The sequence below is a fragment of the Centruroides sculpturatus genome, unplaced genomic scaffold (genome assembly GCF_000671375.1).
Source record: "Centruroides sculpturatus isolate CEXI.00-Female unplaced genomic scaffold, Cexi_2.0 scaffold756, whole genome shotgun sequence".
Classification (NCBI taxonomy): Eukaryota; Metazoa; Arthropoda; class Arachnida; order Scorpiones; family Buthidae; genus Centruroides; species Centruroides sculpturatus.
Genome location: NW_019384915.1, coordinates 17,070 through 44,860, shown reverse-complemented (window position 1 = coordinate 44,860; position 27,791 = coordinate 17,070). Strand labels below are relative to the sequence as shown.

Sequence of the window (27,791 nt, the reverse complement as noted above, 5' to 3'; positions counted from 1 at the left end):
TGACGTCGTTACGGGCCTGTGTGACGTCATTTCCATGTTTGTTTCGGTCACGTGGCGTGCGTGTTCTTTGAAATTGATTGAATTTTTAAATATTTTTTTTTCGTTTTTGTTTATAAACATGGGGAAGGATCGTTTAGGCGATAAGGTATAATATGCTTATTTTTTTTCTTTCTTTGTGTAGGGCTTATTTAATTTAAAACATTATGTTAATGGAAGGCCTACTTATGAATTGTACATTGTTGGATTTAAATTAATTTGAAACACATTTCTGTTTATTTATATTCAGTTTTCTTCACTTACACTTCAAATTTCTGGGTAGGAGCTACTTTTAGGTAATTTGCATGTGTACAAATTACCTAGAAGTAACACCTACCCAGAAATTATATTTAATTATTGATACCTGTACAATTTCACTTAATTAACATTATAATGAATGACCTAAAATTAACTTCTACCAAGTTCTGATGTATAAATTGCCAGACTGAAAGCAATAATTTGAATGTATAATGTCTTTATTAATCCGGCAAGCTTAATATACATTTTCTTTTGATAATTATATTGCCTGCCGAGAATGTCGGAGACGTGACTCCGAAAAATGCCGTTTTGATATAATTGCTTTTAAAATTTTTGTTGAATTTCGACCTTTCATTCCTATTCGACTACTCGAGTTATCCCATTGATTTTTCTTTTTCTAACGGGTTAATTTTTCTTGCCTTTTGAGCTGGTATGTAACTTTTTACATTTTAGCTATGTCACTAAAGCATAAAAACACTTTTTTTCTGTTGGTTTTTGGTTTAGGTTGCTGCTTTTTACTTGAATAAGTTTCGAAGACTTTGGTAGAATAATGACATTTTACTGGAAATGATTGGGATTCTCGTGCTGGCTATAACTCAAAATTGGATTTTGGAGTTAAGTCGCTAACAGGCGATATGATTAGTTTGAGTAAATTCGCTACGTTATGACTCCTCGTGTGAATGAATCCACAAAATTAACTAGATTGACACAATTTTATAACAGATCATCTTCGTGATGTCTTTATATTGACAATGAATGTTAACTATTTACAGATATTGAATTTAAATAGAATTAAACCTTGACTTACTGTTATTATTTGTTTGTCTGTCAATTTGGTACTAAGTGAAATCACCTTAAACAATAAGAATCATATATAATAATGAGATGTATACACAAGTTTGAAGTTTGAAAGCTGTTATTTGGTAATAACAATGTCATTTATAATGAAAAATTGCACATTTATCACTTTGAAAATACTGAACAATTAACGAAAATCTGTTCCGGAGTATTTGTTGACAGTTTACAATCGTAGTGCTATTAAGGAGGACATTATATTCAGATTAAACTGTAGTTCAAGTAATGTTCAAACTACGTGTCTTTTAATTAAACTCTTAGTTGCGTTTAGAAAAATATATTCAGATTTTCTGCAAAAACTTTATCCTCTAGCAACACAAATATTTGTATTTACTTACACTGCATATAGTTTATTGGAAGTTATTTTCACATTTATATAACAGTTTTAATTCATGTCAAAACTAATTATTAATCATTTTCTAAGACTTATTATCTTTTATACATATTTGCTATATTTCTGATATATAAAACCAAATAATCTTTTGTATGTGTATAGCCTAAATATTTACTTTTCCTACTTTGTGTTAAATATCCAAATATATTATAAAATAAGAGAATTTTTGAAACTTTAACATAGATTTAAAATAATATATTTTGATGTAATGATAAAAATGATGGTAACAACTTTTTTTATACATTCACAGAATTGCTTGCTAAATTAGAAAATCTAATTATATAAATATGTAATATCCAGGCACAAGCAAAGCAAGGATATCCTTAGGGTTTATGAGAGGCATCATTTTAGAAATTACAATTGCTTGTAAAATTAAAAGATCTGAATTTTGAAAGATTGTATTTAGTAAAGAAATTGCTTTTTGCCCTTGGGATAATTAAATTAATTAAAAATCTACTAATGTGAGGTAGATAATTAGGACTTATCACACCAGTTATAATAAGCACAAACACCTAGGTATCAATGGAGTACATTTAATAAAAACAAGAAGGGGTGTACATTAAAATCGATTACATTAGCAATTAACATGAAATAACCAAAATGCATTTCGGACTATCGGAATAGTCCCTCTTCAGTTGGTATACATATAAAAGATTATAATACTTAAAATTATACAAGACAAAGGAACCGTTATAAAGGTATGAACATTGAAAAATACTGGTTTAATACTGGTTATAATAGTAACCCTTACGTCAAGCTACCGTGTAACATTATGAAGCCGCCTTAAGCCTGTCTTCTTTACACTCATTTATTGTTCAATGTTCATACCTATTTAACGGTTCCTTTGTCTTGTATAATTTTAAGTATTATAACCTTTTATATGTATACCAACTGAAGAGGGACTATTCCAATAGTCTGAAATGCATTTTGGTTATTTCATATTAATTGCTAATGTAATCGATTTTAATGTAACCCCTTCTCGTTTTTATTAAATTGTACTCCATTGATACCTGGGTGTTTGTGCTTATTATAACTGTTGTGATAAGTCCTTATTATATACCTCACATTAGTAAATTTTTAATTAATTGTATTTAGTATTTAAAATATATAAATAAGCTTTATTATTTATGTGCCAATTTTTAAGTATAAGGGAGTGGCAAAAAATCTAGAGTCAGTGTGGCACAATAGAATCAAAAATAAATCATTGCTGGCTCAGGTTTTATCATGCAATGTGTAGAAACTCTTACAATACACTACTTTCAAAATAAACTTCTATTGCTTATGTCCATGTGAGATAGCAAAAGAGAGTTTTTGATTTATAGTTATTTACATTATTTATTTTCCAATTTGTTTCAGTTATTTTGAATTTTGGGGGATTAAATTGTGTTAAATCTTAACTGCTATCTCAACATTTCTCAACTAGAACTTTGTTAGAAATCAAAATTTAAGGATATTTGCAATGAGGCTTTTCTTGCTTTTAGAAAAGCTGAATTATAGAAAAGCTGTTAATCATGACCATGCATATGGAGAGGACAATTTCAGGACAGTAACAACCTAAAACTGTTTAGTATTGTCAACTGCAATTGTTGCAATTTTCATTTTATCTTCATTGGACATTTTAAAGGTCAATATTATTGTCTTTTAAAGAATTATGTTGTGCCATTTATGTAAGTTTAAAAATACATCAACTAGTCCTGTTGATGGATTTTGATACTCAAGCGTAATTCAAAGTAGTTTTCCTTTAAGCCAATGGCTTTTGTCACTGAACCTGTACTAATGAAGTCAAGGTCAAGAGAAACAATGTTTTCATGACTTTTCAGAAAGCTAGATAATGAATATCCCTATTATTTAGGAAGGATTTTTGAATAAATTGGTAGAGACACCAGTTAAGCAAAATCTTATTTAAGAATGTGTAATATGCAAGTCAGCAATGTATAAAACAATATTACCAAAAATAGAATAAGACAAATAATAAAGTTCCCTTATATTTACAGGGTGGCTAATAAATATTTTAAATTAGTTTACATATATTTAATATGACAATCTTGTCATAATATCCATCAATTGTCACTGTTTATCTGAGGACAATAAAACAAAATTCAAGACAATAAAAAATGTTTTTATTTAACAATATTCTGTTTTATAAATTATCAAAATGCATTTTGGCCTTCTATTAAAATTAAGCCCTTTTCAGTTCTAAAATAATAAAATTACAAATTATTTTAGTACAATCTAGGTTATAAACATACATACAAGAATTTTATTGCAATAGTCTTAGAGAAACAACAGCTCTCTTACATTACAACAAAACCAGAACACCCCAATACATACGTGGTAAAAATGATTGCTTATTGTAGCAATCATTTTTACCACGTAAATTATTGTATTTACAATAAAAATTACAAATATACCTTGTAAAATTCTAAAATAAAATGTTTTAAACATACAAACGCTATAATATCTATCCGATTTCTTAAAGTTATTTTTCTTGACCAAACTTATGACAAATTCACACAGACTGCATATTCCATGTATTCATTGCAGGTGTGACATAGGTATGATATCACACCAACAGTCATCTAATTTACATCCTGTGTTTTAATTAAGTAAATTTTTATTTTTTACGATCATATAATGTTCTTCAATTTTTATTTTTTGATAATGTTTTTTCTCTATACAATATTTTAATACTTGTTTTATCAATGTTACATTTATTATTTTTGATATATTCATACCAAGGAGAATTTTTACATTTCAGCCTAATGGCAGATTCATGTTCTTTAATACAAGTTTTTAATTTCCTAGGTAAAACTAAAAGGAAATTAAAAACTGTAATAAAAACCGAAACAAGAACTAACATTATCGTTTATTCTGTTGTTATTTTTTTAATAAAACAATCGGCTATTTTGCCTGATGATTAATTTGTCATCAGCTAAATAACTGGCTATTTTCCTGGTTTTCTTCACACGTCTAACACCTAAATAGGAGACAATTTCCCATAGAAAATTCTGAGAGGCATATTTTCCTTGTCAGATAATCTATGTGTTGCATTTCCATATGCCATCAATCCAATCCTTTTTATACATCTATTGATATGAAATAAAAATACTACATTTTTATAATTTTTAATTTTTTCATAGTTTTTTTAATTACTTAATATAAATTGCATATAAAAAATAAAAATATATTTTAAAAAAATACAAAAATATTCTGAATTTATTAAGTTCAATTTCTAATTTGTTTTTAGGTAATCAAAGACTGTCTCTCAGCAAAATCTTTTTGTTTAATGATTAATTTGTTCATGTTTGTTTTTGTCTTCTAAATTCTGAATTCAGACTATTTTTGTAGTTACATTGCTGATGATTGAATGTCGTTTTTAATTAATGGTAGTATTTTTAGATATTACCATTAAGAATCTTTTATTTGGAAGTTACGACTATATATATATTAAAAACTAGGACATTGTACGACTTTGTCATATGATAGAATTGAGGCAGAGCCGGAAAGTTTTAAATATTTTAAAATAATTTTTTATATTGGCAAACATTCATCGACTCCTAACAGGTCAATACTGACCCTGTTGGCAAACCCTGCTTTAATAGGCCTATCTCTATATTGAAAATGACTTCTATTTTTTACATCTAAATAGACCCTCATTACATTTTTGTGTTCTTCATCACAATTAATGAAAAATGGCAAAGTTTAATCAAAATTAATTAAACAGATTATGAGAATGAACACAATTCTGTAAGCCTTGTAGAAGAGGCTTTGCTAATACTCTGCCTCAATTGTTATTTTCACATGTCAACTATAGTAAACAGACTAATACAGGATCTTTGAAAACGAATGCCACCATTTTGAATTATTGTAATTATGTTAATTACTATCTAAGAACATATATTAAAACATTAGAAAACTGTCCAAGTTTTACATTTATCCATTTAATTTCCGACTGTGTGCACCTCATATCACATGACACACACACAACTGATACTCAAATTTTTTCTATGCTCACTACAGCATATCCATTGACACTCCTTCTAGAGCAGCCAGAATTCTACAGCTCCTGCAGATTACCCATTTTGCACAGTCATGAGTGATTCTGACTTTGCAAACTGCAGAACACAAAATATCGTTAGGAAGTTGCCATTTTCATTTACGGAACTACCTAAAGGTAGTAAAGAAGACATTTGAATGCAATTTGGAAATTCAGACAATAACTCAATTGATTGGCATATATCGCATACTTCTCAGATAATAATTAATATAATTACAGTAATTTAAATTGATAACATTCATTTTAAAGACCCTGTATTTAATGAAAAAATAATTAACATTTTATAAAAAAAATTTATTTACATAAACTCTATGACATAAATAAAATATTTTTTTATTTTTTGAATTTATTTCATATAACGTGCTCTAATATAATGCCATTTTGTTATTTCTTTTTTTAAATTCAAAGGAAATCTGCACTCGATGAGTTTTGTTCCTGCTTTAATGATATTTTTCATAAAGTAAGAGCACTTTGCAGAAATGAAATTAAATTTTTAAAAAATAAAAATAGCAGATTTTGAAACACAATTCTATAATGGTAAATTTTTATGCAAATGATTCTATATAATGCAAATGATAAGCAAGTTCTTTACACATATTATTACCACAGAAAAGTCATTCATTTTAAGCATTATTATAAAAAATATACATTGTTTCTTTGTTCATTTCATATATATATATGTATGTATGTATATACAATTAAAAAAGTACAATTTTTAAAAATATGTATTTAAAAATTAAGTTAAAACTTCATTTTACATGAATTTAAAGTAAAATAAATAGAATGTTTTAATGATTTTTACAAAGCTAAAAAATATTTATTACGAAACAAAAGTGTTTTATACATCTAGCCAAAAATGCAAGATGTTCCCCTTGAACATCCCTAGTTTTAAACTGTTCTGTAAAATCCATTTGTTCAGGTATGTGAATAAAATGTGTTGGAGAATGTTGGTTAATACTCCAAATTTCATGTGCATACACTTGAAAGGGATGCTGTTGCTGCATGGTGGTGATCTTGACTTCCATTGTCACATGGTCTAGATCCCTAGAGCCCCATTCCTTGGTCTGCTCAATTAACCTGATATTATGTCTTTGAACATTTTTCTTTGTGAGCATGTCAAGGATTGTGTGTATGATACAAAAGTATCAGACATAAGAGCCCTGTGTACAAGAATCACAGATGCCATTAACAGTGTGACTCCTAGCATGCTGACTACATTAGGATGCATTTGTACTTGCCATGTCAGGAGCATATGCGGAATTGTACTGATTTAACTTGGTAACTAACTTTTTCCAAAACACTTTCTATTACCATTTTCTACAGTAATATACTCTTCTTTTTCGAAAAATCTAATCCACAAAACTAGGGATGTTTGGAGGAAACATCCTGTATTTTTGTCTAGACATTTTGCATAAACATAATTTTTTATTCCTTTAAACCACAAGATCAGATGTAATTTTGTTTGTACATATTTAATTACTTGTAGTCAAATATGAAAATTAATCTCGGTTAATTAATATTTTTGTTGACGTAAATGCGTACAAAAGTTGACACTTTTCAATTTAATTCTTGTATATTATAAACTGGTAAAAAGTTTAATGAAATATATCATCATTGTAATTTGTATATTATTTTAAAAATTATTTTCAGAATAATTAAATGAATTGATTGTATTACTTTTTGAATTAAAGCTTAATTATAAATTTTATAGGACGAAAAAAGAAAACACAAAAAGAAATCTAAACATCCTAAGAAAGATAAACGCAAACACAACACATCATCAGAATCTGTAAGTATTAATTTCACTTTAATATCCTTTTTTTTTATTAAAATCCTTTTCCTGTTTAAATGTAATGTGATGATATTTCTAATTAATGAGTGTTTATGGGTCAATATTTTACTAAAATTTCATTGATAAATTGCTTTAATGATAGAAATAATTCATAAATATTCAGAAGAAATAAAAAAAGTTGATGCTTAATCTTTTTGTCCAAACCATTGATTAAATGATTTAATCATGTTTAGTCGGGAGGTCGAAATAATAGAAACATTTTAAAATGTAATCAATGTAAGTTAGGCTTTAACTTCGAAAAATATTACAGTACTCAAAAAATTTATTTATTTAAACATAATTTAAAATATTTCTATAAGATTTGTCAGAATGTATGTAAAAATTATAAAATGTTCTGATTTTTTTTTTCTTTTTTAAATTGTTTGCTTTGTGGAGCTTTAAAACTTCTATTGATAATTAATTATACAGTGGTGCCTCGTATAATGTATGCCTCGAATAACGGACGTTGCGAACAACAGACTTTCTGTTTGGCCGTTACGTGACTCGAGCAACGGACTGGCTGCAAACATCAGACTTTCCGTTCAGCAGTTACGTTAGGAGAACAATGGACTTTCTGCGAACAAGTGCAAATGACGTTTCCACTCTTTTGCCGTTGCCAATGACAATCTGCCATTTTTATAATATATTAATATTGTTAGAAAATATTAGTATATCTGAAGTATAGAGCTCCTGTTGGGATTCGGCTTGCTCCCTTGTTTATTACGTACATCACCTCAGTGCAGGGTATTTACATTTATTCAAGTGTTGTGCAAATCATGGCTTCTAAAAAAACAGAAAGGTGATTTCAATTGAAACAAAGCAAGAAATCATCAGAAGGAATAAAAGTTGACAAAAATTTCCTTGTCAAATGGGGAGAGGTTCAGGAGTTTACCAGCACTCATTATGCAAACGGAGCTGAGGCCAACAGGATCAATGATCTCTACAATGACACCCTTGCCCGTCATTTCTGACAGGTGTTGAAGAAGAGAGAGAAACAGACCACTTTGGACATGTTTTTCAAGAAGCCAGCTGCCAAAAGACAAAGGATGGAACAAGAGGAGTTGACTCTGAAAGCCCCAGTAGCCTCTCCTGAATCTGACTCCGATTAAAAAAACAATAAAAAGAGACTGCTGCAATGTGTAAAAAGTCTGTATCTGTATGAATGTGTGAATAAAGTGATCCTCCACCTCCTCCTCACAACATCTGACTACCCGGCATAATTGGTGACTGCTCCATTTTCATTTTTTTTTTTTTTTATGGTACAGTACGGTTATTTTGTGCTGCGGAACGAATTATATGTTTCAACATGTATTTCTATGGGAAAATGCGTTTCGTATAACGGACTTTTCACTTAACGGACGTTCACCTGTAACGGATTAAGTACGTTATACGAGGCACCACTGTATTACAGTACTATATTTTAGTTTATTTACCGATTATTGTTGTTATTAAAATAATCAGTTGTCTTATGCATAACATATGCCTTTGGATAATTATGGGTCTATATATTTATATTATTTAATCCATTTGGGTGTAATTTATTCAAGCTTGTGATGTTATTTGAATCTATGGGTTTATTTTGTATGCGTTAGTGTGAATGGCCACAGGTATCAGTAAATAAAAACCAAAAAATAATTCTGAAAAAGTAACAGATGACAAGAAATATGGCTCAATAATTTATACAGTTTAAATTTGCAATAGGTTGTTTACAGTAATTTGTAGAAAATGTGGGTTTATTTAAGAATTATGGATTTTAAGTCTGGTAGACCCAAAGGTTTAGTCAAACTTGTGTAGTTTAAACCTGTGGGTCTGCTAGAGTGCATATAGTAATCTATTTACAAAATTTTTTTATAATTAAGTGTATATATTCTGTGCTAATTTAATAATTTCATTAATGGTATCGGTAGATAGTATTCTCCTTGTGTCAATATGATAATACGAATTTATTTATCGTTCACTTCTTAACAGTATACTAGAAATATTGTAATATGAATAGTTCATTTATTTTCTGTATTACATTAAAAACATGAGAATAATGAAGAAATTTTAATGAAACTTTTAAAACTTTATATTCAAAATTGAAGGAATTAGATATATGCAGCTATATGATTTTTGTAATTGATAGTATAATTTACATGATAGAATGTTTCATATGAAATTTAGAATTATCTAAACAACACTGCTATAATAAATGTTGTCAGTTTTAATATATAAAAGATATTAATAGATTTTTTTACTTTTTCTTTCACATAATTATAAATATACTGTAAGTTATTACTTTTCCAGCTCTTATATATAATAGAAAATATTGCAATCGGTCGAAAAATTACCCCTTTCCAAGATTTTTATATTTTTGGACTCAGGACCTTGAATTGTCAAGAAATGCAAAAAGATTTGGGAGTTTTTCTGTATTATGGGTGTTTGTGTGGTTTTCTCTGTGTGTGTGTGCAGGCACAGTTTTGTTTACCCACTTTGAAGCTCCTGTGCCTTTTGTCAGAAATTTTCTAAAATTTTGCAGGGAAATTTGTGTATTAGGGACATTGATGTTATTAAATTTTTGTGGTTAAAGGTCGGGTGGGGAGTTAAGGAGTGTCGTGTCGTATCTAAAGAGGGGTTGGACTTAATGATGATTTTATTTGTTATTAACATTTACAATTTTTATAAACCTCACCCTCACCCTCAAAATTAAGTTTATTGCCATTTTATAATAATTATTAATATAAAAACTTTTTAAAATAGAATCTCATAACAGAAGGTGCCATACACATTTTTAACTTTATTGCTGGGAAAGTTATGCAACTTGTTGCTGGACTTTTTTTACATTATTAATATGGCTTAAGTTGCCCAGTATTATTGTATCATGTTGGAAGCATTCTGCTTTGAATCTGAGGTAGCTAGCTTGTGACTTCTTTTTCTATGTATGTTTCAGATCAGGATGTTGTTTCCCACTTTTCACTTATGTTGGTCAGATTCATTGGCTGTGTTCTGCAAAGTCAACAGTTGTAGCTGAGCAAAGATGTTTCGATCAGTAGCTGTTATGTTGTTATATCTGAATGATGAGTGACATATGTGTTGTAACAGGAAACAGCCACCATTGGTCAGTTTCAGCTAGCGATAGGTAGCGTAAATGAAAGATGCTACTAAATGTGATGTCAAAATACCAAACATGTTCTGAAATAGCACTATTGTAGAGGCATTCAGCAGAGAAATACTCAACAACTCTGAAACTGTTGAGTCTGCTGAATGCAGCAATTGTGAGTTAGCTAATCAGTACAGTAATCTGTGTAATTGAGCTAGCTGACTTTTGTGATGGTATGTAGTCTGAATGTAAAAAAGTACTTTCTTAAAAAGTAACATTACAAAATAATAACACAAGCAAATACTTTTATTATAGCAAACATGGAATGTATCTTCAAGCAATGTATTTTTTCTACGGAAAAACACAATTGTTCAGTCATTTATTGTAACATATAACAAGCTTGTTCATTTTGAACCTCAAAAAATTTGTGTTCCTGTTGCTGCAGTCACCTAGCAACAATGGTTTTCAGTTATTCAGTCATGTATTCATTAGCATGTATTTCAAATGTGGGAAAACATGAAAGTCAGATGGAGTCGGGTATGGTCTGTATGGAGAGGCTAATGAACTTCCCATTGAAACACTGCAATAAACATCATGTTGCCTTGGAGCAGAATAATATATTTATAATTTATAATTATTTCTGAGAATAATGCTTTGACTAAGGAGTTTTCTCCTAGTAACCTCTTTCAGCAAGTACAACTTTTTTACCAAAAAATCAAATAACTTCTTGCACTTCTTCATCAGTCTAATATTTGGAAATGCTATATCACAACTATTCTGCACTTACGTATCATTCTGTTTGTGTTGCCACTCTGGGTTATTAATATCTATCTATATTGCAGTTACAGTCAACAGAGTTTTTGCTTTTAAACTTGTAAAATTACTTTCTGATTATCTCACATATACAGTATATACTGTATATATAAATATATGCAAGAAAAATAATATTCCATATGAATCCAGAATGACTAACAAGTTGTAAACTTCATTCATTCTAAGCTTTTAATTATAAAACGTTATTTTAATTTGTTTGATTTTATTTAGAAATATTAATTAATATAGTTTATATCTTTAAATTAAGTAATATTAAAATAAAACTATATATATAGTTTAATAATAATATTTTCAGGAAAGTGAATCTGAACAAGAATGGGTAGAAGCTTCTACAGCTACAAATGAAAAGGTAAATCAATAATTTTCAATGCATTTGTATGATAATGATTTTTCTAATTGATAAAATAATATAAATTATCTACATCTGTTTTTGTTTATTTTTGCATATCATAATTATTTCTAGTTTAGTTATTAATTTANAGCCCACTAAATACTTATAGAATAAAAGTTAAAAACTCTTACTTAATAGAATTAGAGTAGAAGTTATAAAATATTAGTCTTGCCTTGAATAAAGTATTTTAAAGGATTAAATAAAATTAAATCAATCACTTCTGTTATTTTTTTGACTTTTCTGGAAGTAGGATCTCAAGAAACAAATGGTATTGATGGTGTTGTCTTCCAACCTACTTCTTAATGAACTGCATATATATCCTGCTGCGGAGAAGGCTCTTTCTGCCTCTATGCTAGTTGGTTTCAGGGTCATCAAATAATCATAAATTAAAGATAAGTTTTTACCTTTGACTCCCTCACGTTCGTAAACAGCCATTTCCTTTTTAATAACTTATCATAATCCTTCTCAATACTAGTTTCTTTTCGTTTCATGAAGTTTTCTTTCTCACGCTCTAGTTGGATCTCCGATTCTTATTCCAATGTGAAATTCAGGGAATGAATGCGAGTTATCTGGATCATTGTTTTCTGTTTTCATAATATCCTCAGCCATTGCTGCTGGTTCCGCTACATATGTATTTACTCGATTCAGCATATTTTTCATCTCCTGGCGCATTACATTTTTTTTGGTATTGTGAAAGAATAATCGTGCTTTCTAATTTTTTGGTTATAGTTTTTCAGGTTCTGTATGTAAATCAGCATCCCTGTGATCTCGATAAGATGCCATTCTCTGATTCTTTTGCGTTCTGGCTTGTGTCCTGGCTTTTTAGTTTGTCTAAGATAAATTTCAGGGTTGTCAGCAGTTATCAAACTTGACTCTCTTCTACAGAGAGCTTTTACGGCCAGTTTATAGGTTAGGTTTCGTGGACAAGCCGCGAGGCTGCAGCTCTCCATAGGCTTAAACTGAGATCGTTCCGTCACATGATTCATTGACTTCACAACCGACCATAAATTAGAATTATGCGCCAGGACTAGGAGAGGAGTTACTTATTTTATTTAGCGCAAAGACATTTTATTTAGCAAGAATGGAAAGTCAACTGGCAATTAGATCAGCAGATGTAAAAGGGCAGGCAGTGCGGTGTAGAGAGGGGGTGTAGCATGTGCCACGTTGAACGGCAACGTCACCCTCGCCACCAAGCGATAGCACACGTAGAAACGCAGCAACTCCGACAACGTAGACTTTTGCACCATTATTTAGAAAGTTAATTGAGTACTTGCGGATCCGCAGCNACTTTTTCTTTCACATAATTATAAATATACTGTAAGTTATTACTTTTCCAGCTCTTATATATAATAGAAAATATTGCAATCGGTCGAAAAATTACCCCTTTCCAAGATTTTTATATTTTTGGACTCAGGACCTTGAATTGTCAAGAAATGCAAAAAGATTTGGGAGTTTTTCTGTATTATGGGTGTTTGTGTGGTTTTGTCTGTGTGTGTGTGCAGGCACAGTTTTGTTTACCCACTTTGAAGCTCCTGTGCCTTTTGTCAGAAATTTTCTAAAATTTTGCAGGGAAATTTGTGTATTAGGGACATTGATGTTATTAAATTTTTGTGGTTAAAGGTCGGGTGGGGAGTTAAGGAGTGTCGTGTCGTATCTAAAGAGGGGTTGGACTTAATGATGATTTTATTTGTTATTAACATTTACAATTTTTATAAACCTCACCCTCACCCTCAAAATTAAGTTTATTGCCATTTTATAATAATTATTAATATAAAAACTTTTTAAAATAGAATCTCATAACAGAAGGTGCCATACACATTTTTAACTTTATTGCTGGGAAAGTTATGCAACTTGTTGCTGGACTTTTTTTACATTATTAATATGGCTTAAGTTGCCCAGTATTATTGTATCATGTTGGAAGCATTCTGCTTTGAATCTGAGGTAGCTAGCTTGTGACTTCTTTTTCTATGTATGTTTCAGATCAGGATGTTGTTTCCCACTTTTCACTTATGTTGGTCAGATTCATTGGCTGTGTTCTGCAAAGTCAACAGTTGTAGCTGAGCAAAGATGTTTCGATCAGTAGCTGTTATGTTGTTATATCTGAATGATGAGTGACATATGTGTTGTAACAGGAAACAGCCACCATTGGTCAGTTTCAGCTAGCGATAGGTAGCGTAAATGAAAGATGCTACTAAATGTGATGTCAAAATGCCAAACATCACATTTAGTAGCATCTTTCATTTATGCTATTGTACTATTGTACAATAGCGTAAATGAGTATAGCACTATTGAGTATAGCGTATAGCACTATTGTAGAGGCATTCAGCAGAGAAATACTCAACAACTCTGGAACTGTTGAGTCTGCTGAATGCAGCAATTGTGAGTTAGCTAATCGGTACAGTAATCTGTGTAATTGAGCTAGCTGACTTTTGTGATGGTATGTAGTCTGAATGTAAAAAAGTACTTTCTTAAAAAGTAACATTACAAAATCAATAACACAAGCAAATACTTTTATTATAGCAAACATGGAATGTATCTTCAAGCAATGTATTTTTTCTAAAGAAAAACACAATTGTTCAGTCATTTATTGTAATATATAACAAGCTTGTTCATTTTGCCCTCAAAAAATTTGTGTTCCTGTTGCTGCAGCCACCTAGCAACAATGGTTTTCAGTTATGCAGTCATGTATTCATTAGCATGTATTTCAAATGTGGGAAAACATGAAAGTCAGATGGAGTCAGGTATGGTCTGTACGGAGAGGATAAAGATGAACTTTTCATTGAAACATTGCAGTAAACATCATGTTGCCATGGAGCAGAATAATATACTTATAATTTATAATTCTGAGAATAATGCTTTGACTAAGGAGTTTTCTCCTAGTAACCTCTTTCAGCAAGTACAACTTTTTTACCAAAAAATCAAATAACTTCTTGCACTTCTTCATCAGTCTAATATTTGGAAATGCTATATCACAACTATTCTGCACTTACGTATCATTCTGTTTGTGTTGCCACTCTGGGTTATTAATATCTATCTATATTGCAGTTACAGTCAACAGAGTTTTTGCTTTTAAACTTGTAAAATTACTTTCTGATTATCTCACATATACAGTATATACTGTATATATAAATATATGCAAGAAAAATAATATTCCGTATGAATCCAGAATGACTTTAAACAAGTTGTAAACTTCATTCATTCTAAGCTTTTAATTATTTTAATTTATTTGATTTTATTTAGAAATATTAATTAATATAGTTTATATCTTTAAATTAAGTAATATTAAAATAAAACTATATATATAGTTTAATAATAATATTTTCAGGAAAGTGAATCTGAACAAGAATGGGTAGAAGCTTCTACAGCTACAAATGAAAAGGTAAATCAATAATTTTCAATGCATTTGTATGATAATGATTTTTCTAACTGATGAAATAATATAAATTATCTACATCTGTTTTTGTTTATTTTTGCATATCATAATTATTTCTAGTTTAGTTATTAATTTAATTATATCTATTTCTGAATTTTAGAGAGATGAGTGGATGAACATAACAGCATTTATTCCAACTGTAAGCAATAAAGAACTTAAAAAAAGAAATAAAAAAGAAAATGAACCTCAGTCTCTCTCAACAATTTATAAGGTAGTAACAAGGTTTTTAAATTTAATTAAATTCCAATTTATTTATTACTGGCATAGAATAAGTTTAAACAATTGAAACATTAAATTCATAAAATAATTCTAAAGTATGTTATATATATAAATTATTTTATCATATAAAGAATGCAGGGTGTAAAAGAATATTACCATTTTAAATTATTATTGTTATTTTAATTATTATCTGAGAACATTGTAATATACATTAAAACGTTTGAAATCTGTTCAAGTAACTATAATAATTTAAAGTGGTAGCATTTGTTTTGGAAGACATTATAAAATAATAATTGTTAAGTAATTGAATAAATATATCATCCATTGCATAAATTTGTATCCATTTATATGCAACAATGATCTATAACTTAATAAAAACATTAAAATTCAAGATTATTATTAAGTTAAAAAAAAATGTTTTGTTTAAAATAAAATATATGCAAAGATAATTTGCTTATATTTAATTTCATTTCATAACATTTCTGTAGTCTAAAAATATTTTGGAGTATTTATAAAATATAAAAGAACGTGCTCAGCAAATACAATAGAGTCCCGAATAACACGGGGGATACATTCCACGTTGTAGGAAAGTGCATTATAGGGAATATTCATTATTAGATCAATTTATGCAAGTTTAAATATGCCTCTAAATTTTAACTGTTATCACAAAGGGTAAAAGATTTCTCGAACATTTTTCCAAAATTAGAGGAAGGCAATTATGTCTGTAATGTCGATAAAGTCTATAATGTCGATGAATTTGCTTTATATTGGAAAAAAATGCACGACAGAACATATATTGCAAAAGATGAGACTTCCGCTTCTGGTTTCAAGGCATCAAAAGATAGGATGACTTTACTTTTGTGTTCTAATGCAGCTGGAGAACATATAACTAAGCCAATGTTAATTAATCATACATTAAATCCACATGTAATGAAAAATGTAGACAAATAAACTCTTCCTGTTCACTGGAAGCTAATAAAAAAGCATGGACTACATGTGAAATGTTTAAAAATTGGTTTTATTGCTGTTTTCTACCTGAGGTCAAAGATTATTTACAACGAAAAAATTTTTTTTTAAACTGTTGGCTTCACTGTTCATATATTGGGTTGAGTCATAAACAAGTTACGTTAACAGGTAGGTTAAACGACTGTCATATACTTGCCAGATGTTGTGTTGTGTTCAATTGAGTTTTATTAGTGGCTATTAGCAAATATAGTAAACTCCTGATTATCCGTGCTAATGGTGGGGAGAGGTGGCACGGATGATCCAGAAACATGGATAATCCAAACTATAATTATTTATTTCTAAAATACAACATGTAGATTCAATGTAGATTCACCTTTTTCAAATTTTTCAATTAATGTTAGTTTTTGTTTTATAGTAAGTACGATTTACTTTCAATTATTAGGCATTTTAAGGGTACTTACCTGAAAATTAAAAAAAAAATCTTGTTATGTAATTTTACACTAAAAGTATTTGTGGGAGAGTTATATCAAATCATAAATTGTAATACGTATTATAATATGCAACTAAACAAAACTATATAAATGCACTCACTATCGTTTTCTTCTCCGAAAAGAAACGTCCAGCATGAAAGAAGCGGCATAACTAAAACCAGTCCAGCTGACTTAGATACCACACCACCTGCTTCAAACATCTAAATACGAACATGTGCACATTTATAGGATGCATAAACATGAAAGCGAGCAACTATTTAAAAAATACATACACATATAATTATTTTTTAAAGATTAAATTCATGCACGGATAATCTGCACATGGATAATCAGGATTTTACTGTAGTCTGTAAATTTTAACGCTGAAGTGTAAATAATGTAATAAAAAATTGTTTTTGAATTTATTTAAAATGGAACATTTGAAAGGGCAAGAAGTGATGGTGAATGTGTGTTAGATTAGTCTATTCTTGTACTGTACATCTTATTGGCAAATAAATTTCAGTTTAGAAAACGAAACTTATTTATGACTCAACCCAATATAAACAACTGGTAAGTGTATGTTTTTCTAAACAAAAAATCTGAAACTATGTGAAAACATTAACTTTATTCTATGCGTTGTATGAGTGCTAGTTGCAATTTTTTCTTTGCGTTTTACAGGAGCATGTTATATGGGAGTCTACTGTAATTAGACAATTATAACATACCTTTTTTGCTGCCGAGATAGTTTTAAATAAAACTGATGTTTTCAACCTATTTTGTAGGTCATTTTCAGGTTGAAATAGATTGAACATCTGCATTTCATAAGATGTCAATTTTTTGAATTTAAATGTATGTATTCCAACAGAATAAAAAAACAAGAAAATAACATTAGAGTAACTTATAAAAATATATATATGAAATAAAATAAACAAACTCAGATATATTAATAAAAATAATGTTCCAGTAATATTACTTTGAACATTAAATAAATTATTAAGGTATAATTGATATAATGTGCAACTATAAACTAATGTATAAATTATGAGTTCATGGCAAACTTTTTGACTATAAACTTCCAAGCCAATGGTAGGAATTCTGCATCCCTTACATTTATGCATGCCTCTTCCAGTTTGCTCTTGTATATTTCAATTTTTTTGGCAGTCCTTGCTAATGTTGGGGAGCACAAGGGTTTGACAATGTCCGTTTCATTCCATTTTACTATCGAGCCTTGAGTCTGCACCATCTGGGAAAGTACTATTGTGTTGGAACCTTTTCTGATGTTATATTTGTGTTCTTTGAGTCTTACTCCCAAATTCCTTGTTGTGACGCCAATATATTCTTTCTTGATTCCTAGCTGTATGTTTTCGTAAGGAATCTTGTACACCCCTGCTTTTTCTTCTTTCTTGATGTTATCTTTGTCATTTCTTAAAATTTTATATAGGTTCAGATCTCTTTTCAGAATCATTCTTGACTCCTTGTGGTCTGCAATTTCTTTAATAATGCCTTTCGTACTTCTGTTGTATGTAAACTTTGTGATTTTACTAGGATCATGTCTTTGAGACCCTTGCTTTGCTCCTCTCGTATCTTTTAGCTATTCCTGTTGTTGTGCCTTTTTTGTATCCTAGGGCTTCGGCTACTTGTACAGTTCTGTTGATTTCGTTTGCTCTGTCCACAACGTTGTCACAATATAGAAAGGTCCTTCTGATTAGAGCTCGGAATACTCCCAGCTTATAATGATATGGATCATTTGATTGCGAGGGGATGTAAAGCGGGCTGGATGTAAACACTGGTGGATAACTGCCCTTTTTTTTAAACTGGATGTTAATTATATTAATTAAATTATCCACAACCATGAGGCAGATAATATGGATGTTAATGTCTAAAAAATGTACTGTTAAATAACTTTTTGTTCCATTCTCAATTTTAGGCTATTGTTGTTAGCATTGATCCTATGAACAAATTCATTTATCTTACAGTTATTCTTCCATAAGATAAAGATATCATCCACATATCTTTTAAAGTATACAATATCTTTTCTGAAATCACAAACTCTTTTCTCCAGTTTTCTAATGACCAACTCACATAGTATTCCTGAGATTGGACGTTCCATTGGAACTCCCCATTTTTGTCTGTATGTCTGGCCGTTAAAGCAAAAACAAAATTTGTAGCAAATCAGGTTAGCCAGCTCTACTACCTCGTTGTTGTAACGAATCAATTTGGGGTTTGTGCTGAACATGAATTCCAATAGTGTTTCCATGCAAGATTTTATTTTTATGGAAGGATATGACATCAAGAAAGAAGAAAAAGCAGGGGTGTACAAGATTTCTTACGAAAATGTACAGCTAGGAATCAAGAAAGAATATATCGGCGTCACAACAAGGAATTTGGGAGTAAGACTCAAAGAACACAAATATAACATCAGAAAAGGTTCCAACACAATAGTACTTTCCCAGATGGTGCAGACTCAAGGCTCGATAGTAAAATGGGATGAAGCGGACATTGTCAAACCCTTGTGCTCCCCAACATTAGTGTGACTTTATTAAGCCATGTTACTTATATTTTTCCTTTAATTCTCTGTTACCATTTTTTTACGGAAAAATTGTACTTCTGGCTTTTATTTCCTTAACCACGATGTGGTTGGTTAACCCATGTAGTCTGATCTGTCTTAAAACAAAGGGGCCAACACTTCATTGGTCGGGGGGTGATTGGTGGTGGACGGGAGAGAGATTTGAACCGGAAGAAAGGACACTTTAGGGGATGGAGGACACGTGAGGACAAGCACGTAAAGAAGAAAATTACTAAGGGATGGATCCGAGATTTTTTTGATTACTATTACCAGTCACCCCTTTGAACCTTTCATTCTGTATAATTCTGCTACTCTTATATTTTTCTCTAAATTTTGGGCCCTATATTTGTATTATTTAATTAAGTTAATCCTAAGCTAGAATAAGTTTCTTTTGTCTGTCGGTACGTGGGAGCCACCTGTTGTATCGTGACGACCGTTCCCAGTCAAATTTGTATATCCTAGTTTGTAAGTGTGAATAATTGTATATTCGGGATTTGGAAATTTTTTGAAATTATTAATTTTTATCAATGCCGAGCGATTCTTTGGAGTCCATTATCAATTACTTGGCGACATTAGCAAGGACTGCCAAAAAAATTGAAATATACAAGAGCAAACTGGAAGAGGCATTCATAAATGCAAGGGGATGCAGAATTCCTACCATTGGCTTGGAAGTTTATAGTCAAAAAGTTTGCCATGAACTCATAATTTATACATTAGTTTATAGTCGCACATTATATCAATTATACCTTAATAATTTATTTAATGTTCAAAGTAATATTACTGGAACATTATTTTTATTAATATATCTGAGTTTGTTTTTTATTCTGTTGTCAATTTTTTGAATTTAAATGTATGTATTCCATCTTATGGAACACATGTTCCAATCCATTTCAACCTGAAGATGACCTATAGAATAGTTTTCTTTAAAACTAACATCTTCAACCTATCTCAGCAACAAAAAAAGGTGTGTTATAATCATCAATCATCAATATATATTATAAAGGTAAGTGTACAATGTGTGTGCCACTAAAACTCAAAAATGAGTCCCAGTACGATCAAGGGAGTTATTTGGTGTGGTAGCCCTCTACCCCCATCCATGAAGAAGGTTCCCATTTTTACCTGAAGGGCATGCTGTTCAAAATATAAGGGCTGGAAGTTTTGCCCTCTAGAAATTTCTAGAACAGTCCAGAACATTCGAGAGCATTCCACAGCATTCCAGAATGTTCTGGAACGTTCAAGAACATTCCAGGTCATTGTGGAACATTCCAGAACACTCTCGAATGTTGTGGAATGTTCTGGAACATTGTGGACCATTCAAAGCCTTTTTGTATGGGTGGGACTACCCATTGATTGGGGTATATAAAGCAAGATCCATCGTGGGTTTGTAATTGTTATCTTTTTTAATACAGATATTAAAAATATCTTATCTTAATTGTTAAGCAAATTGAATTGATGGATAATTGGTTTTAATTTTGAGAATGTATGCTAAAGTAAATAAAGTTTCCATTTATACTTTATTTAACATTGTTGCATTTCAATATAATCTAAAATAAATCAGAAACACTATTAAAAATATTCTTTTAGACACGACTATGTCTCGTCTCTAAAATCACGCTGCCGTCAACGGCTGCACACCTTTAGAGATATGAAGATATGTCTAGTATCTTTAATGCAATTTTTACTTTATTAAAAAAAAAAAAGAACTATTTTCTTAAATTTGCTTTGTTCATAATGTGATGTCATTAATAATTCACTACATGTCAGGAGTTGCAATTTGGCACAGAGTATTTGGTGCACACACAAAATAAACCAGACTTGTAGGTAGTCAGGGGACCGAGAACTGGGTCAAAAGAAAATATGAAATTCTGAGACTGTTTCTACAAAAAGGTACGAGTGCGAGATTTGCACATGCATTGCTCACGCTCTCCGAAACATAGTCTCATCCCAAAAATGGCTTCGCCGTTTTACTTGTTTAGTATATTTTCAATGGTATTAATTAGTTCAATTTTATTGTTATTGTTTAGATTAATGTTTTTATTGTTTATATTTTTTTTTATGATTATGGGACTTACATATTGCTCATGATAGTCAATATAGTTCCAGGATGAATTAAGAATTATTTATGATGTTCAAAGGAATGTTATATAATGAAATCATTTTAATTTTGAGAATTTATTTTATTTTTATTATAAAATATATCTGAAAATTTTTCAATTTTAATTTACATAATAAAACAAAATTGCTGTAATATTAATTTCTTAAATTCAGAACATCTGTTCTACAAAAATAAGTTTTTTTGCTCTCAGAAATATAAGAAGAAAGTCTGTCCTGGAAAATTTTGTATTTTAATAAGAATATTTTTTATTTTATAGCCAGGACAACACGAAAGGGAATTAAATCCATATTGGAAAGATGGAGGAATTGGGCTTCCTTCTGAATCTTCTTACGAAAGTACAAATGAAAGAGTCTTGCCTGAAAAAACTGTTGGAGATGCAGGATTAAATTGGTTAAGAAGAGCTTATAAAAGGATCAAAGAACAGGCTGAAGAAGAAAATAGAAGTATGGAAGAAGTTGCTGCTGAAAGATGGGGGGTAATTAAGGATATGTATTTTTAAATTATAAATAATAATTTTTATTTTTTAAAATATACATATTAAAACAGTTAATGAAATTTTTTAAAATATGTCACTTTATTTTATATTTTATAATAAATAAATTGACAGAGTTGTAATTTTGTTACAGTATTTATATTAAATACAGTGCCTCTAAATATATATATAAACTCACAGTAATATATTTATATATGAAATATGAATTATATATTTTTNTTTAATGTCGCTTTATTTTATAATAAATAAATTGACAGATTTGTAACTTTGTTACAATACTTATATTAAATACAGTGCCTATATATATATATAGGAAACTCACAATAATATATTTATATGTAAATTATATATTTTTATTAACTTAACAATATGAAATACATGAGAAAACTCTCACCCTGTTCTGATTTTAAAGGTGATTAAAAACATTCAAACACTTAAATCAAGAAAGGATTATTTAAACTTGCACTTCATCATATACAGTTGAATTCAGTTATAACAAACATGGATATAACGAGTTCACGGTTATAACGAGAAAAGCGCCATAACAATTTTACACGTATTTGCATGCATTTTTTCACGGTTGTAATGAGGGTGCTTCACAGATATACCATGCTAATTTTTGGTAGTTATGCAAACACATGAACATTCTTAATTGTTCAAGTAATAAGAAATGAGATACCAAATTCTTAGAAAAGATTAAATTGAAAGGGTTGCTTAGTTTTATGACATGCATTGATTACAGTCCTATTTATTACTAACCTTTCTTTTTGGAGACCATCCTCTTTTTTCTTGATTAACTTCTGGTCCTACTCTGCCAATTTACCTAATTGTCACTATGACAGTAAAATTACCATAAACTCTAGTTAGAATGAGAAAGATGTTTATTAAGAAAAGGAAATGCCCCTCAGTTTACGAAAAAGTAGAAATTAGTTGTGAGTTATAACATGGTACTAAAAACGTCAGTGTGTAGAAAGTTGTAGTTTTCTTTGTCATCTTCTACAGTATCGACATTATCGAAAAATAAAGCAATCATCAATTTTAAGATTTGAAGATAAAAAAAAGACTAACTGAAATCAGGCATATTATTAATTAGTATTATCGTATATTTATGTACAAATCTTAAACTCTACTGTATTAATAAAAATACATTATACACTACAATATAATTAACATTAAAGACAATTTGCTTTTTTGTAATTAAAGATAATACTAACTGAAATCAGGCATATTATTAATTAGTCTTTTTATCTACAAATTTTAAAATTGATAATTGCTTTATNTTGCTTGCAGGATGCACTCTACATATTTTTACCCAAAGCAGCCACCCATTCTCCCCCTAGTTACATCACTGTTCTTCATGGATATAATGAGTAATGTTTATAAAGAGGAAATCTTGCTGGTCCCTTAATGCTCATTATAATTGAGTTTAAGTGTAATTATAAGTTATCTATCAAATGCAATTTGCCAAAGTGACGACACTTCAATCTCGGCCGCAATAATACAATTCAATTCACGTGCAGTGTATTTATAGTTTACAAATCTATTGCAACATGCATCAACATTAATGCCATTATTTAAATACTATTATTTATATGTTTTTTATTTATTATTGAAAAATGTTATTTAATTTTTATTTTAATAGTAATACTATTAAAATACTATCCTTTCTTGATTTAAGTGTTGTTTGAATGTATTTAATCACCTCTAAAGTCTGAACAGGATGAGTTTTTCTTGTATTTTATATTTTTAAACTAATTCAATTTCTGACCCCACTGAAATAGTTTTTAAACTATTATTATTTATATATTTTTATATTTAAAATTTCAAGTTTTTAAAACGTCTATAATGAAAACATATACAAACTAATACATTGTTGAACTGCAATTTGAAAAAATTGTAAACTTATAAATGCCCACTGTCGTACATCTGGTGTCTATCCTTCCTTAATCTCAAGAACAAAGTTAGATAGATATAATTCAAGAACAGATATGGAAACCTTAGGGGCAGGAGGACCCGATTAACTATATACGAACTTCCAATGCAAACTGGAAGTCATGTTAATTTGATTCAAAAATTCTTCCTCAAAAGGTGTTAGTTAGATGATCGGCACAACTCTATTGTTAAAGGAAAAATATGTTGTACAGGGGCAGGACACTACGAATTTGAGATGGAGAGCATATATTTTAAATTAAATAAATTAAAAATATGATTAAAAATTGCAACCTGGCATTGTGATGATATCACAATAAATAATTGCTTGTTGAATGTGACAAGGAACAGATTGGCATGTGTACTGATTATTCATATATACATGAAAGACATTGGCTGTATACAAGGTGTTTAGCTGGTGGAAAATAGGATAAGAGAAAGGGGGAGAAAGAGGAGTTAGACTGTAGAGAAAGGTAGGGTCCCCCCTGAATTGCATACGTATGGCTACTGTACCCTCTTTGTTTGATGTTGGCATGCAGTCTTTAGGCTGCATTGCCGTAGTTCCCCAAAGGGTTAAAAAGAAAACATGAGTGTAGCGAACACCAATAATTGAGTGCTGCCATGTATAGCTAAGTGTAGAAGTTAGTGCCAAGTGGTTGTTAGTAGGAAGACTTATATCTACTTAATACTAATAAAACTGAACACAAGTGCAAATCTTAATACTATTAGCAGCTAGACAGACAGTGTGAAAACAAACGAACACAGTGGCAAACTAGACAAGACGAACGAGCAAGACCCCAATTTTTTTTAGACATTAACTTATTCACTAACTAAACTAACCTACCATAACCTAGGACGAAGCTAACCAGATGACTAAAGATAACAACCTTAATCTAATTTAACCTAACCTATCCGGAAACCAAGTCCCTAATCTAACTTACTACTAGGACTAACTTAAACTAACCAAATTTAGTCTGAAAAAGAAGATGGAAATAAGAATTAAAATACAAAGTTGAAAGGCAGCTATATACTGACAGTTGAAACAAAGCAAGGGAAAGCTGATTGCTACCCGTGCCTACAGAGTGAGTGCTCTCAAGAGCCCCACTAAGGGATATGAATGCGAGGAGATAATGGTGCATTATACGCATGTGAATGAGTTGGTGCAGGTTGCAAGGCCAATTGTATCCTTCAAGAATAGTAGCTCTCATTAAACTATCCCTAATGTGATTGTACGTATTGCAGCGAAAAACTAAGTGAAGTGGTGTTTGGTCCTCCTGAATAACACAATCGCATTGTGGATTGTCCCCAAGGTTCAATCTATGGAAGTATTGCTTAAAGTTGCCGTGTCCTGTAAGTAGCTAAGTGAGGGTGTAACTAAGGTAAAAGTGCAAAGAATCACAGTAAAATGCAAAGAATCACAGTAGTGTCAATCTTGGGGATGAAAGTGTAGGTGAGCCTAACAGTGTTGTAATGTTTCCAGCTGTCTTGTCAGAGAATGAAGATTTAGTTCTTGACGTCATTGTTGATGTACGAGGTAGGAATGTAACTCAAAGTACAGTCGACCCCCTATAACACTGTTGATTATTCCGTTTTATATGAATTCCATGTTGTACGAGTCACTTAGATTTTAGAAATACATGAGCTGTTCACAGCCCGGCTCACGTATTTGTAAAATCTAAGTGACTCGTACAACATGGAACTCATATAAAACAGAATAATCAACAGTGTTATAGGGGGGTCGACTTGTACTAGTGACTGATTATTGATAGTGAAAAAATGACTAATTCAATTTCATATTTATATATCATGTCTTACAATTTTTTCAGTTATCATACTTGAATAATGATATAAATGATTTGAAATTAAATTCCAACTTTCCCATATAGGCTACGTTAACTTTAATTAATTGTAGTTTTTATAATATTGTTTTTTAGTCATTAGAAAAGCTAGAAAAATTACTTGCTGAGGCTGAAAACAAAGCAAGAGAAAATAGATTTGATACAAGGCAAACTAAGAAGAAAAGAGAATATAGAAGAGAATCATTTAGAGATAGAAGTCGGAACACGATATTTGGTCAGTTTAAGAAAAATAAAAGTGATGCGTACAAAAGTTATAAAAAGCAATTTAAGAAAATTGATGGAAGTGTAGACAGTTATAATCATAATTTTACGTCAACTAGTGAACCAAAATTTACTAAAGTTGCACCAAAATGGATGAAGAATCACAATAAATATCAAGTTGAGGTAAAATTTTAAGAATTTATATTCAAATAAAGTTATTTCAAAAAAATCATTTAAGTTCTCAATTTTAGTTGTCAAATTTATACAATTTTGTCATATATATAATTGATTGTCATTTGATAACTGTTAACTTTTACTTGAAAACATTTCTCCTTATATGTTCTTCATGCCGAAAGTGATGCTTTTTCATAATCTTTTCACTTCCTGGCCATATGCTATCTACGAATAACATACACCATTAACAAACTTAATAAGAATAAAATGTTAATGAATAACTAAAATCTAAACTAAGATTACAGGAGTTCGGTTATAATAGCAATTAATGAGTCACGTATAAAGGAGATATGTTATTGGTGAATTTTAGTAGATAGAATAAGCTATTATGGAGCCAAGAGAGAGTTTACAAAAGTAGGTGAAGCATCCTACCTCTTTCCCGTTTTTGTGATCAAGGTTTGGTGAATGGTGATCTTCTCGGGACAGTCTGATTAGGGAGAGGTTGTTCCCAATGGATGATCATCCTGAAATTGGGATGTGTTGTCCTTATATTCTCTTTTGGCCTGGGAGAATGATCAGGTGATCAAATGTTTTGGAGACGAAGGTTGGTTTTGGAGGGGTTGGATCATAGGTGACCCGGGAAGACAATAAGATGTCGTCTGAACGGAGCAGATAGTGTAATATTAGATTCATCCTGTTTATTTGGTCAAATGTTGATATTCTCATCTTTTAACAATAGATTGTTATAATTTCTTAACAGTTGTTGATGAGAAGGGTGACATTCAATCCTTTTTCTGTGTGATATTTTCTTAATGATTGTGATGGAGAAAAGGGTTAACATTCCTTAAATTAGAGAAAAATCAGGCTCTCGATCTCACATAAGGATCAGTTTCCCACAGAAAATCCTCCTGGAAGGCATTCCCCTTGGCAGATCTCGTGTTGAATTGCCACAAACAAATAAAAATTATAATAAATATTCATTAAATGTTCTTTATATCTTTTCAATTGTTTTAATTCAAAGTTTTTATTGCAAATTTATTCAAATGTACTACAACAGATTAATTTATTGACAGACAATTTCACGTTTACTATTTTACACCAGACAATAAAGTTTATAAGTTTATTGCTTCATGAGAATAGTAAACACTGAATTGTTTGTCGATTTTTGAACACATTGATGCTAAAAAAAAAGTATCTGAATGGTGTTCCGCAACCTCAGAAGGGTTGAGAACTACTAATGTATAGCATCAAAAATTGTGTTGTACATAAAATCAGAATAGTTTTTTTTTGTATGTTTAATACAATAAGTTTATTGCTGGAATTTATATCACATTTCTTTTATTTTTGTTTTTTTAATAACATTTTTGTATGAAGTCATATATTTAAAATAATATAATTTTTAATTATTTACAGAACAGATGAGAACATCTTCGGCCCTTGGGAAGTGTCAGTTCTGTTTAGACAGCATCCATATGAAGAAACATTTGTTTCCCTTGGAAAAACTAAGTAGTTGAATATTTGTAAAGCAATTGAATTAAACTGTTGTATAAAATTAATTTGTTAATTAAAACAGTTACTGTTTCAAAAATAATATCTATTAGTTTAAAATTTTGTTAAATATCTGGAAATC

General features: G+C 30.1%; 1 protein-coding gene across 2 annotated transcripts; it reads left to right on the top strand.

The window, feature by feature from the left end:
- The first annotated feature begins 2 nt into the window (after window positions 1-2).
- On the top strand, window positions 3-27,791 carry LOC111631733 (CWF19-like protein 2). 2 transcript variants are annotated; one of them, XM_023376039.1, is made up of 7 exons: window positions 3-145; window positions 7,312-7,389; window positions 15,061-15,114; window positions 15,269-15,379; window positions 21,762-21,980; window positions 25,862-26,170; window positions 27,575-27,791. In XM_023376039.1, exons 1-7 carry the CDS (start codon window positions 35-37, stop codon window positions 27,581-27,583), a joined length of 891 nt encoding a protein of 296 aa, XP_023231807.1. In that variant the 5' UTR covers window positions 3-34; the 3' UTR covers window positions 27,584-27,791. The 2 variants fall into 2 exon arrangements, with proteins under 2 accessions (XP_023231807.1, XP_023231806.1); XM_023376038.1 differs by lacking the exon at window positions 15,061-15,114 and adding an exon at window positions 11,640-11,693.

Bases quoted from the DNA above. Each gene is read 5' to 3' on its own strand.
- LOC111631733 (XM_023376039.1), top strand. From the start codon at position 35: ATGTTTGTTTCGGTCACGTGGCGTGCGTGTTCTTTGAAATTGATTGAA. The intron at 7,390-15,060 runs GTAAGTATTAAT...TAATATTTTCAG, and splicing joins ACAACACATCATCAGAATCT to GAAAGTGAATCTGAACAAGA. The intron at 15,115-15,268 runs GTAAATCAATAA...TCTGAATTTTAG, and splicing joins CTACAGCTACAAATGAAAAG to AGAGATGAGTGGATGAACAT.